Source organism: Sminthopsis crassicaudata, chromosome 2 (assembly GCF_048593235.1).
Source record: "Sminthopsis crassicaudata isolate SCR6 chromosome 2, ASM4859323v1, whole genome shotgun sequence".
Classification (NCBI taxonomy): Eukaryota; Metazoa; Chordata; class Mammalia; order Dasyuromorphia; family Dasyuridae; genus Sminthopsis; species Sminthopsis crassicaudata.
The window spans coordinates 521,893,456-521,907,624 of NC_133618.1; the positions used below are offsets into that span (position 1 = coordinate 521,893,456).

Sequence of the window (14,169 nt, forward strand, 5' to 3'; positions counted from 1 at the left end):
GTATATCAATAACATGAAGGACTCAGGTTATTGTTCAAGGAATGTACCTTTGGAATGGTTTGATTTCCAAACCAGAAATCTGGGGAAATTGCTGTCCTGGATATCCCAGGAGGGTGACACTAGTTCTTCCTTACTGGTGAAATTAGGTGTCAGTGAAATCAAGAGTAACTGAGTATTGTACAAATGGGTATTGTGCAAATGGGCCAGTCACAGGAGTTCAGGGCGCACCAATGAACATATTTACCAGTATTGTTTCCATTTCCCATTGTCATTCGAAGTTCTGGTTCACAGCTTTAGGGAAACTGCACTTCATACAAGGTGGCATAGTAGATAGTAAATACCCTTCAGCCCTAACCTTTACTGTTGCAGCTGCTCTCACAAAGACTCATATACTGGCCAAGATCCTTTCTGGCATCCTTGTTCCATTGAGGTTAGCTGGAAAAGTTCCATTGACTGATAATAAATCGCCTTGGTATTTCCACTGGGAAGATCTGGAACTTCTCCAAAGTCAACCTAGAGATTAGCACTTTTGGGCTAGTTCTTTTCCCCTATGTTTGGCTGCCAAAATAGTGATCCTCCTCCCACCCGACTACAGATTCCTTTAAGGATCCTGGAATGAGTTGTCTTATAAGAGTTCCCTATGACTAGAGAGAAGTGTTTGAGCAGAGGCTACTGACAATTTGTCAGGGATAACCGAGCTTAAGCCATATTTACAGACCAGAACTGAGATGCCAATAGAATACTGAATTTTTTTCAGAGAAATCTCAATGACCCCCAAGATTATGTCCTTGGGATTTATCCAAGAGTCTACAATACTATATTGTATCTATATCTTGCCGCTGAACCCAGATGGCTCTGGAGGAGAGAGCAAATCCAATTCACTTGCAACTCAAGATGTTACCTTCCTGACATCATTGGTTCTTTTCAAAAAGGAAGGACAAACACAGGAAGACTGCCATTTGAAGAATGGTGTTTTCTGTAACAACGAAATTGGTATCCAATCCTTTTCCTTATACAAATTCCTTTTGGTAGTTTAATCTAGTATACTCAGCACTGGCCGTTTCTAACCCATTAGAATCATTGATTTACAGCTGAAAGTGACCTTAGAGAAAATCTGATCAGATCCATCCCAGGTGCCCCTTCCATTTTGTAGATAAGTAACCCAGAGATGAAATGATTAGCCTTAGATCAAACTAGAAAGAATCAGCATTTTAACAACTTTTTCTGTCACAGTACACTGCTTCCTAAGTGAAGAGGTGAGGTTTCAGCAGCCACGTGAACAAAGAGAAATCTTTGAAGACATGTACGATGGCCACATTATACTAGTACTTCACTGTAAATGTGCATTTGGGGAGAGACTATTGCATCAAGGGCAATCACTGGGACAGCATTCATGCAAAGGAGGAAAAGAGAAAAACAAAGATGGTGGAGTTATCAGTGGTCAAGTTAGACCCTGTGACACTGTGGTATTAACTGGAAGGGGCTTGCCATAATGGTCCTTAAAGTTTGTAAAGTATTTAGCCCAGTGCCTAGCATACAATATGTGTTTACTTCCCTTCTTAGTAATCAAAAACATATGAGGGCATTTTTTAAAAGTTCCCGTTTTATCCTCCCCTCCACTTTTCCCCTTTTTTTCTGCACATAATCCTTATACAAAGGGTCAGAAGTACTCTTGACCAATAGTATACACTTTAAAAAACCTATAGAAGTGATTTTACATCAAGAATTAGTATATATGTGGGGATTGGCATAAGCAAAAGCTAGAATATTTTCATGGACAAGTGGTGTCCTGTAATGCTGAGAAATAATCAGGATTCCCCAACAGCATGATATTCAAAGAAAGTCAAGACTAAAAAAATACATTAATACTATTGGTGGCATATAAAAACCTATTAATGGCTATGGTTTTTAAATTGCTCGAAATAACTAGTAGTGAGGGAAATATAACTCACAATCTCATTATAAGTCATATAACATTATAAAAGAAACCTTTGAAATTTTAAGAAATATGATCAATGCAATGATCAATCATAATTCCAGAATCATAGATGACTTAATCTTCCGACCTCTTGCCAGAAGACAGAGGACCATGTGGTTATAGAACAAGAGTTAGAAGGGAGCTCAATGGTTATCTAATCTAGGTGATGGACTGGAAGAATAAATTGAGGAATATATTTTCTGGTACTGCTGATAGAATGCAAATTTGTTTTGTTTTACCATATTTATTATAAAGGAGAGCATTGCAAAGAAGGGCAGAGAGTTCTAGGTGTAAGAGACCTACTGGTATTTTTTTAAAGTGTGTCAATGAAATATTTTTAAATGCAGAGAAAAGACCAGAAAAGAGTTTAGAAAAATAGGGGAGGGTCTGGGAATTACAATATTAGATTTATTATAGCATAAATATCTTTATTATAAATGAATATTTATTTATGCTATATAAATATACATATTTATATATAAATATTATATCAATGTTTATGTTTATAATTATATATTAAAACTTCATGTAATACAAATTCATAGCTGCATGTATGTTTTATGTCTTTTTTTGTTTTATATATATGAAAATGATAATATTTGTTATTTGTCAAGTTCATAATAATGAGAGAGGAAAAAATTTTTAAGAAATCTCTAAGAAGCCCCAGGGAGAGGCACGGGGATGCTGTAGCCCTTGCCAGTTGCCAATTATTTTGGTTCTGAATAAGCCAGCTAAATAATGTACTTCACATATAACACCACATTGCGTCCGTCGCTGATGTCCTGTCCCTTCTCCTCCCTCTGCCCACTCCACATATGCTTTGAATTTACCCCATTCTCTGCTCTTGGAACCCCTAATTTCCTGTAACTCTCAGCTCAAACAATATCTTCTATATAAATAAGATCTTTTCTTGTACCTTTCAGCTGTGCTAGTTTCTTCCTCTCTCCCCATTCCCAAGGTTAACCAAGATGTTTCATATTATCTTATAGATAATTAATACATATATATATTTCATAGGTGTGTAATTCCACATAATTTATAACTATTTATATATATGTATACACATAATGTACAGTGCCTGCCCTATTAAAATATGATCTCCTTGAGAACATAGACTGCTTTATTTTTGTGACTAACAGAGCATGTGGCACATTACAAATGTTTAATGAATGCTTGTTCTCTTTGTCTCCATTTCACAGATGAAGAAACTAGTCTACAGAAAAACTTTCCTATTGTCAGGCAATTAGTAGTAGAGTTAGGAATTGAACTCTGATCTCCTAAATCAAAGTCCAGTGCTTGATCCACTATGCCACGTTGTCTTTCACATAAGAAAAACAACACAAACATTTTTAGTCAAGAGAGTAATTAATTATTAATTAATAACAGGTAGGTGGAGCAGTAGACAAAGTGCTGGGTCTAGAAAATCCAGCCTCGGATATTTAATAGTTGTGATCTTGAACCCTATTTGCCTCAGTTTCCTCATGTGTAAATGAGTTGAAGAAGGAAATGGCAAAACAATTCAGTATCTTTGCCAAGAAAATCCCAAATGGAGTGCCTCAGTCCCCAAGAAAGATCAAATTTCAACAACCGCAATGATGGAATAATAAATTGGTAATCAACAGAGCCTAACTGACTGCATCTCTGCTTCAGTCTTTAAAACAAGAGGGGTTTAACAAGGTAGTTCCCAAGGACTTTTCCATTTCTGCTACTCTGATTCTTTGAGAGATTTGGTCTTCAATGTTAACTCAGTTTCATTTTAATAATAAACTTAAGAAGAAGATTATACTTATATTTATTTAGCATATTTATATAGCTCTTTAATGCTTATAAAGTGCCTTACATGTCACCTCATTTAATCCTTATAACAATCCTGGGAAGTAGGTGCTATTATTATACTCATTATACAAAAGACTGATATTAAATAATTTAAGATCATCCTACTAGTAATTCTCTGAGGCAAGATTGGAACTCAGGTGATAATACCTCCAAGTCCAGCACTTAATAGTTTCTGGCAGCCACATCCAACACTACAAAGCAATTTCTTTGCATCCTTACCTCTTGCTTTTCTGGAGATACATTTCCATCTTAGCTTGCAAAGAAATCACCACCATGGACTCTATGCTTCTGTACAGTGACTAGAATCTTGTCCTTCTAGACTACTATAGTTGAGTCTGAGAAGGATGTCCCTTTCCCAGCCTTCTGGTTTCCCATCTTATTCCCATAAGGCATTGGTCAGGCAAAGACAAATGATCAGAGGCTATCAAGGAAATGTTGCCAGAAGTACAGTTAACTGCATCCCAGTCTGTACTTGAATGCCAATCATGGTCCTGAGGATGTTCAGAGGGAGTATATTACAGAAAGAGCACTGGATTTGGACATGTAAGACGTGTCAAATCACACCTTTGTCATTTGCTACTTGTGTGAGCTTGGATAGATCATTTCACTTCTCTAGGACCTCAATTTCCTTATCTATTAGTTGAAAGGATTATTCCAGACCTCTGAGGTCCCTTCCAGCCCTAGATTTATGATTCAATGGATCCCAAGACCCTACTTTCCTCTTTGTTACCCCTGAGCATGGATTCAGCTCAATGCTAGCAATAACAAAGATTTTGTAGTAACTGATAATGCAAGATAGTGGTGGAGAGTGAAAGTGAATGCTTTATTTATCCCTTGGGACTCATCATTCTTATCAAAGGATGATACATCTAGGGCTGGAAAGAATCTCAGCAGCAATATTATCCATCTTATTTTGTTTTAAAGGTAAGGAAACTGAGGCTTTAGGATACAAGTGTCTTGGTCTGGGAGTAAACATCAGAGGTAAAATTAGAACTCAGGTCCTTCAGCTCCAGAGTTATTCCTTTTTCCACTGCACTGCCCTCCCTCTTATCAGTGCATTAGCATTTGACAGTTTTGCAAGTTTTATCTTTGATCTGTTGATATCTCAGGGAGGATCTAAACTCAAACTAAAGAAATAACCTGGACTTTCTTTTATAAAGGATATGATTGAATGCTGGTGAATCACTGGGAATCCAGTCAAACTGAGTGGAGTCATAAGCAGGAATGGTACCCATTACAAGGTCATTCAGCAGCTCAAACATCACAAAAGGGACCTGGTAATTGAGACACCAAAATGTCCAACCTGCAAAGATGCTTCAGGATCTATAGCTACAGAGGCTGGGACCTTGACATATTTTGGCTTCTCTCTTCTCCCCTCCTGTACTCGCCAGAAATCAGCCAAACCAACCATCAGTACCATACTATAAATTCTAGGAGGTTGAGGATTATGTAGTACCTGAATTTTACATGTCCTCAGGGCTCCTTTTATGGGAGGTGGTTTAGTAAATATTTAGTATATGTATTTTAATTACTGTATTATATTGTACTCTCCCAAACAATTCCCTTTCCTCCAGCTCTTCTTCCTCAGCTACCAGGCTTCTACCTGAATTTTACATGTCCTCAGGGCTCCTTTTATGGGAGGTGGTTTAGTAAATATTTAGTATATGTATTTTAATTACTGTATTATATTGTACTCTCCCAAACAATTCCCTTTCCTCCAGCTCTTCTTCCTCAGCTACCTGGCTTCTACTAACTTTGAGGTCTCCCAATCTCCTCCTCCCCTGGCTATATAACACACCTGAACAACTCCACCTTAATGTGGAGAAAAAAAACAAAAATAAAATTAAAATAAAAAACCTCACAGTGGGTATTTATTTGCAAGATATCCCTAAATATGAAGTTAGAGATTTGGACCCATTAAATCTCACTTTAGAGATGAGAAAACTGAGATATAACATAGATATTAAGTGACACTATGTACCAGGCATGCTACTTCAGAATACAAAGAAAGGCAAAAATAGTTCTTACTCTCCAGGAGTTGATATTCTAAAGGGGAAGACAACATGCAAATCATATGCACACAAGATGTCCTTCATTCTTGAAGAGGACGAGGACATCAGGGAGGGGATGCCATGACTTGCAAGTGAGATAGATTTCAGTGAGAGAGGCTGGGCAAGGTCACCTGCCTCACTTTCCCCTCTAGAGCCATCTGGTTCCAGTGACCAGATATAGATCAGGACGACTGGACGTGGCTCTGGATGAAATGGAAGACCTTGGTCTTTTTTAGTGAAGACTTTCAACAGGTCTCAGTTTGACTGAGACAACCCCCATATAAGATATATACATATATATACAAGAGAAGGTACTAGTTGGAGACTAGGACAAGCCACCTGGACAATGTAAGATTTAAGCTGAGTGTTGAACAAGACTGGGAGGCTGTGAGGGAGAACTTTCTAGGTATAGGGGGAAAGTTGTGGAATTTGAAGATGGAGTTTCATGAGTGAGGAACAACAGGAAAGTCAAGTTGCTAGATCACAGAGTATGTGGAAAGAAATAAAAATTAAGCGAAAAAGTAGGAAGATCCAAATGAGAAGGGCTTTAAAAGCCTAGTTTTGCATTTGATCCTGAAGGTAGTAGGGTAGCCATTGGAACTTACTGAGCGGAAAGTGACAAGGTTGGATCTGAACTCTAGGAAAATCACTTTGGCAGCTGAGTAGAGGATGGGTTGGAATACATTCATACATATATATATACATATATATATATATATATATATATATATACACACACACACACACACACACACACACACATGCACACATATATAATGTTCATGCTCAAAGTGGTGAGGGCCTATTCCTGAGTGGCAGCTGAATAAGAAGAAATAAAAAGAGTATACCTAGTGTTCCAAAGGGAGAAACAGAATTTGGCAAAATACATTGGATATGGTGGGTGAGAGAGAGAAAGAAAGAGACAGAGAAGACAGAGAGACAGAGAGAGACAGAGAGAGACAGAGAGAGAAAGGGAGAGAAAGGGAGGGAGGGAGAGAGAGAGAGATGGAGAGAAGGAAAAAGAGAGAGAGAGAGAGAGAGATAGCAACAGAAATGAAACTGAGACAGAGACAGATGGAGAGAGGAGGTTTGCAAGGATGACTCCTAGACTGTAAGCCTTGGTGATGGTGCTTTTAAAAATAAGGACTTTTCTTAAGAGGGAGAATTTGAAAGGTGGGAAGAGCAAAATTAATTGTACTGATGAAGTCTGAATGCAGATTGAAGTACACTTTTGTCACTTTATTTTTTTCATGTTTTTTTTTTCCTTTTGCCGTTTCCTTCTTTCACAACATGACTAATCTGGAAATATGTTTTACATGATTGCACACTTATAGCTGTTTAAAATTCTTACCTTTTGAGGGAGGTGAAAAAGGAGGGAGGGAAGAAGAAAATTTGGAACTCAAAATTTCTTTTTAAATGAATGTTAAATGATTGCACATATATAACCTATGTCAAATTGTTTACTGCCTTAGAGAAGAAAAAGGGAGAAAATCTGTACTCAAAATTTTATAAAAAAGTGAATGTTAAAAATTATCTTTACAGGTAACTGGGAAAAATACTATTTAAAAAAAATCAGTTCTATTTGTACATCTTCAATTTAAGATATCTATGGCTCATTCAATTTATACCTACATCTAGAGGGAAATTGACAAGGGGCATTTCTGGAGAAATTGGGCTTCTTACACAGTGCAAACTCAAACATCTCCACATTTTCTAAAAGGGAAACATAAATCCCAAAGAGCCTATGCATGAGAGTTTTCCTTGGGCTTAGTTCAGTTTCAGGAATCAATAAAATCACAAAAGAAACTATTTTAATTCAGGGACAAGCACATGTTTATTTCTCCATAAGCTGAACCACAAAAGCTAGGGAAGACTGCCTACAGAAGCTCACATTGGCCCTCCTCTCCCGGCCGGGCTGACTGGAATGGACTGACACAATGGACTAGCTTAAATGATAGCTTGCAAGGGACAGCAGGGCAATTGGATCCCACACTGGATGCTGCCTTCTGGAAAGTTGGGGACGCTGTAAAACTTGATCAGCTTTTTGAAGGCACTTTTCTTCAGCATCATCATCTCCTCCGGAAACCTTGACAGGAGCTTGATTCGGGCAGAACCCCCACTCTTCCCAGGGGCCTCAGCCGGCCCTTGCTTCTGACCCAGCAGCTCTCGAACTCCCCCTATCGGAACGCTGTTGCAGCTCAGAGAACGGACAGTCTTCTTCTTATTCTGAACAGATAAGTAGCTGAACAAGAAGGAGGACAGTTTATGCTTAGTGATCTCGGGACCCTCCTCTGAAAAGCAGTCGTCAAGGGAATCCACTTGATTGCTGAGAGGGTCGCTGACTTCTCTTCTCAGGGACCGCACTCCCACACATTGAGGTGGTTCCCCTGACGCATCTTCTCCCAGATTCCCCTGGGTTTGAGGGGACCTGCCGTTGACTGCAGGCCTGAGCCCACCGGCCCCTGGGATACCATTCCCATCCTGGGGTGTAGGCTGAGACGTGCAGTGTTGGCTCAGAATGTGCGTGGCAGCATCTTGGATGAGGCTCCAGTCTCGCAGGATGTCCTCCTTGGTGGTAAACTGAGAGGTCACAGTGAAGCGGATAATAAACTTGTCCTGGATGACGGCTGGGATGAGGAAAAGGCATCCAGAATTAACAAGTTCTTTTAATACCCTTTCGGTTAGACAATTAGGACCCTGTTAGGTGGATGAAGAAAAAGAAAATACATATCAATAGACTGACACATTCCCAAAGACACATCTAGCAGTTCTGTAACTCCTGTAAGGTAAATGTGGTACAGGAAAAAGAATGCAAACTCTGGAGCAGAGGAGCTGGGTTCAAATCCTCTTTGAATATTACCTGTATGATGAACTGATGCTGAGTGAAATGAGCAAGACCAGGAGATCATTATATACTTCAACAACAATACTGATGATGATCAATTCTGATGTACGTGGCCATCTTCAACAATGAGATGAACCAAATCAGTTCCAGTAGAAGAGTAATGAACTGAACCTGCTACACCCAGCAAAAGAACTCTGGGAGATGACTATGAACCACTACATAGAATTCCCAATTCCTCTATTTTTGTCCACCTGCATTTTTGATTTCCTTCACAGGCTAACTGTACAGTATTTCAAAGTCCGATTCTTTTTGTACAACAAAACTGTATGGACATGTATACATATATTGTATTTAACTTATACTTTAACATATTTAACATGTATTGGTCAACCTGCTATCTGGGGGAGGGGATAGGGGGAAGGAGGAGAAAAATTGGAACAAAAGGTTTAGCAATTGTCAGTTCTGCAAAATTACCCATGATATATCTAATAAATAAAAAGCTATTTAAAAAAAAAGAAAAAGAATATTACCTGTATGATCTAAAGCAAGTCACTTAATTTATGTAGGCCCCAATATACTCAAAGATACTCCATCTCTCTGTTCTAGCCATTTTTCTCTAGCTGTCCTTCATGCCTGGAATGATCTCCTCACTCCATTCCAACTACCACCTTCTCTGGCTTCTTGTATTCAGTTATTTTTCAATTGTGTCTAACTCTTCATGTGACCCCATTTGGGTTTTTCTTGGCAAAGATACTGGAGTAGTTTGCCATTTCCTTCACAAACGTATTTTACAGATGAGGAAACTGAGGTAAATAGGGTTAAATGGCTTGCCTGGGATCACACAAATTTTAATCTAAGGCTACATTTGAACTCAGGAAGATGAATCTTCTTGACTCCTCACCCAGCATTCTATCCATTGTGCCACCTAGCTTCTATGGCTTGCTTTAGGAAACCTTTCCTAATACCTCTTAGTCATAGCACTTTCCCTCTTTTAATTATTTCCTATTTATTCTTTATATAAGTTGCTTTGTATTTTTTTGCATATTGTCTCCTCTATTAGATTGTAAATTCTTCAAGGGCAGGAACTGTCTTTTGCCTCTTTTTATACCAACAGCACTTAGCCTGGCACATAGCATGAGCTTAACAACTGTTTACTGATTACATTGGATGAATGAATGAATTTATAAAAAGTGAAGGTTGAACCAAATGACCTCTATAGTTGTCTCTAAGTTTACATATATATACATATATATATATATATATATATATATATATATATATATATATATATATATATATATATATATATATATATATATATATATATATATGATTCTGAGTATTCGCAATGAAATAGTAATTGTATTTCCAGAAAGCTGAACTTCAGTATTCACTTTGGCACATGGAACAACTCTGTTCAGAAGGGAGTCCTGAAGATATTTTTACCTTTAAGCGAAACACCACCAAGCCAAGGTACCTTTTGGCAGGAATTTCAAAGAGGGGGTCATTTCTGACCAAAGACTCAAAGTATTTGGCCATTTCAGTACCCTGGAATATTAAACAAACAGAGAAGACAAATAACAAAGTAAGCATTTCAGAGAAGTAAACAATTCATCAACTTTCACACAGTAACTGTTGTTTTGGGAGACACTAATCAGTTCTATGCCCTTCTTGTACATTAAAATCATCTTACTCAGATCCTATTTAACTCATCTGGTTTCCAAGCTTAGAAAACCAATTTTCCCACCAAACACTGCATACTAGGCTGCCATTCTTTTTATAACTTTTGACCATTACCCTTCTCCTCCAGAAGGTCTTATTCTCTCTCCCTTGCCTTTCAAATTCTGCCACCTCCTGCATCTAGAATACCCTTTATGATTCCTTGGACACTACAGTTGCAGTTTTATGTGTTCTTAGGTCTTTTTCATGTATGCATGAGCTAGATGTCCTCTTACCTATTATGCTACAACACCCTTACCCATCTTTGACTTATCACTTGATCCAAGGCCATCTAGGACTTTTGCACACAATCTTTCTCCTCACATATAACATTATTACAATGAGGACCAAAAAAAAAATCTATAGGTTGATAAGAGTATCTCTTAGTAAAATGGTTTTCCATTCTAAATCACTAACTTATAAAATTAGCAACTGTTACCATTTGAAGGGTTTATAGTAGGTTGTTTTATTTGTTCTGGAGGTGGGGGAAGAGGAGTGGTGCAGAAGCAAGAAGGAAATGAAAAGTATCCTTCAGTTTAACCTGATAAGTCTAAACTGCTTGCATTTATCAACAGGTACTTTTTCAGTAGAATATTGTACAAAAGTATAAACAATATTGTTGGATACAAATATTATTTCAGACTTGGCTAATAATAGGATCACAGAACCATAAATCTAGAGCTGGAAGGGAAGTCTATCTGGGAGAGTTGTGTAACAATCACCTCTTGTATTCTTGACTAACCTTCAGATTCCTAGGCCCACAGGTTTAATTGTATTATCCCCAGTCCTCCCAACCTTTTACTCCTTGTCTTTTGAAACAACCTAACCCAGACACCATGTGCACTTTGCTTAGTGTTGATAAGGCATAGAAGGATATGAATGATGAGAACAGCCTTCAGGAGTGTCTGTGGCAAGAAACTTGGCCCTAAGTATGGAGTCAATTTATCCATAACACTCACCAGAGATCTGAGTGACAGAATGCTTCATTTAATTTTCAGTACTGAGCTTTCCCTAATTTGATTAGTTGTGGAATGCACAAGACAGCAATTTTTTTTGGTATCCAAGTACAACTGTCATTTCTCTAAATGTCAATGCCCTTTGAAAATTTTATCAACATGAAAAAACAAAACAGTCAAAAAACATTTCACAAGACTAAACATTTAAAGTACCATTGTAAACAAACTAAAGTCCTACTCTGATGCTTCATGCTGCCATAACTAAGCCTGGGTGAATGAAGAGTATGTCAGTGGGACTCACTTCTGAAGGAATGGAAGGTTGGAAAAAATCATTGCATATAAGTCTAGTGTTCACTTTCCAAAAACCAATCTAATATTGAAGAGGCTCATTGTCAGAATGTTGGTTATACATGATAAATGTGGAAATATGTTTTAATTCTTCTAAATTTAACCTATATTGGATTACTTGCTTTCTAGGTAAGGGGAAGAGGAGGAGAGAAGAAGAAAAGAATGGAACACTAAGTTTTGTAAGGGGGGATGTTGAAAACTATCTTCATATGTATTTTGAAAAATAAGAAACTATTATTTTAGAAAGGAAAGAAAAGAAAGAAAGAAAGAAAGAAAGAAAGAAAGAAAGAAAGAAAGAAAGAAAGAAAGAAAGAAAGAAAGAAAGAAAGAAAGAAAGAAAGAAAGAAAGAAAGAAAGAAAGAAAGAAAGAAAAGAAAGAAAAGAAAGAAAAGAAAGAAAGAAAGAAAGAAAGAAAGAAAGAAAGAAAGAAAGAAAGAAAGAAAGAAAGAAAGAAAGAAAGAAAGAAAGAAAGAAAGAAAGAAAGAAAGAAAGAAAGAAAGAAAGAAAGAAAGAAAAGAAAGAAAGAAAGAAAGAAAGAAAGAAAGAAAGAAAGAAAGAAAGAAAGAAAGAAAGAAAGAAAGTTGGCTATAGCAACTGATAAAGATTGTCTACTGAGACACAGAAAAGCAATAATCTATATTCATGGCAGGACCATTGGCATGCATGAAATTTTAGCTTTTTTAATGTACTGAAAAACAAACAAGAATAAGTAAACATGAGAGAAAATGTGATGTACTGGAGAGAGGATTTAGAGTCAGGAATCTTCCCTCTGAAACAGACTACAAGACCCTGGACTCAATCTCTCTGGCACTCAATTAGCTTCCTGGGACTTTTAAACCATAGGGAGTGGATCTACACCAGTGGAAGGGAAGAGACTATCTTTCTTTTTTGCTGATACCTGTATCTCCAGTGCCGAGCACATAGTAAAAGTTTAATAAATGCTTACTGATTTGACTTTGGAGTTCTCTCACTAGGAGATCTCATGAAATCACAGCTTCTGACATAAAAGCTGATATAGAAATTCCTCTGTCTATACCATAATGTTGGAATTTCTAAACTGCAGAAAACAGCCTATATTTTATATTTTAATTTTGTCATTGTTTAATTTGAAAAAAAAATTATAAAATTATTGGGTATGTGGTTGATTTAAATATTGTGTTTCTAAGAGAGACAAGAGAGAAAGAGAGAAACAAAAAACAAGAAGAAGAAAGGAGAAAAAGAGAGGAAAGAGGAGGAAAAAAAGAGAAAGAGAATAAATTCATATCAAGGATCTTCCAGTATGCTCTCTGCTCCAGCTACTATAGTTTTCCTGGTCAGGCTGATCTGATTTACGTCCCTGTTAGAAAATTATATAATATATAGCATCATTTTTTCCAACATACATGTCTGACGTGGGCTTGGAGATTCTTCACCCCAAAGGAGCGGATCACAAACCAGAGCTTGATAGAACGAAACCGCCGACTCAGAGGAATCTGCCAGTGCTGAGAACAAAAGAACAGGTCCACAGGTCAGAAACAAAGGTGGCCACAGCTGGTTCCCTGTCCCCCTCGCTGCGCCCCTTCCACCCCCCCCACCCCCCTACCCCCACCCCGGGACATTCACCATCACCGTGACACCAGAGCCTGCTGTCTCCAGGGAAGATGAGGCATATTTATCCACAACTAGAGACCAAACAACCTGTCCCAGAGGACTATGGGACTGAATCCCTCATGGCTAGTGCAAGTCAGGCCCAAGGAGGCAAGTAGAAATGGTCACTGAGTCTTCTTCTCTAAATGTCATTTGATTTTAATAATAAGGCCCAATTCTGTTATTTTCTTAGTTTTTGAATTGGCCAGCCTTTTGTTTGCCACTAAGAGTCCCTAAAATCTTTTAACAGGTGAATATCAGGAAGCGAAATATTTATCAGGAAGTCTAATATTTTATTTTGTAAGCTAGGATATGTGGGGGAAATAATACTGAAAAGTACAAAGCATTAAAGATTAAATAGAGCTACATTAAGTAGAGCAGCTAGCTGGCTTGGAGTCAGGAAAACTCCTCTTTCTGAGTTCAAATCTGGTCTCAGACACTTTACTAGATATGTGATCCTGGGGTTGCCACTTAGCCCTTTTGCCCCAGTTTCCTTTTTTTTTGTAAAATGTGCTGGAGAGGAAATGGTAACCCATTTCAGTATCTTTGCCAAGAAAATCTCAAATGGAGTCATGAAGAGTCAAACGTGATTGAAAAAAACAAGTGAGGAGTGAAACAAGGTTGCCCACTATCACCATTACTATTCAATATTGTACTAGAAACGCTAGCCTCGGCAATAAGAGCCGAGAAAGAGATTCAAGGAATTAGAGTAGGAAATGAGGAAATCAAACTATCACTCTTTGCAGATGACATGACTTAGAGAACACCAAAGACTCTGCTAAAAAGCTATTAGAAATAATTCAGAATTTT

At 37.7% G+C, this 14,169-nt stretch overlaps 1 protein-coding gene across 2 annotated transcripts in view; it reads right to left on the bottom strand.

The window, feature by feature from the left end:
• Positions 1–7,683: 7,683 nt before the first annotated feature.
• HDC (histidine decarboxylase) overlaps positions 7,684–14,169 on the bottom strand; it is a 31,069-nt gene continuing 24,583 nt past the window's right edge. For both annotated transcript variants that reach the window (XM_074294476.1, XM_074294475.1), the window contains exons 10-12: positions 13,116–13,214; positions 10,157–10,258; positions 7,684–8,562 (exon numbers count right to left, since the gene is read on the bottom strand). In XM_074294476.1, coding sequence (XP_074150577.1) covers positions 7,813–8,562; positions 10,157–10,258; positions 13,116–13,214 — 951 coding nt within the window. In that variant the 3' untranslated portion in view covers positions 7,684–7,812. The remainder of the gene's footprint in view (positions 8,563–10,156; positions 10,259–13,115; positions 13,215–14,169) is intronic.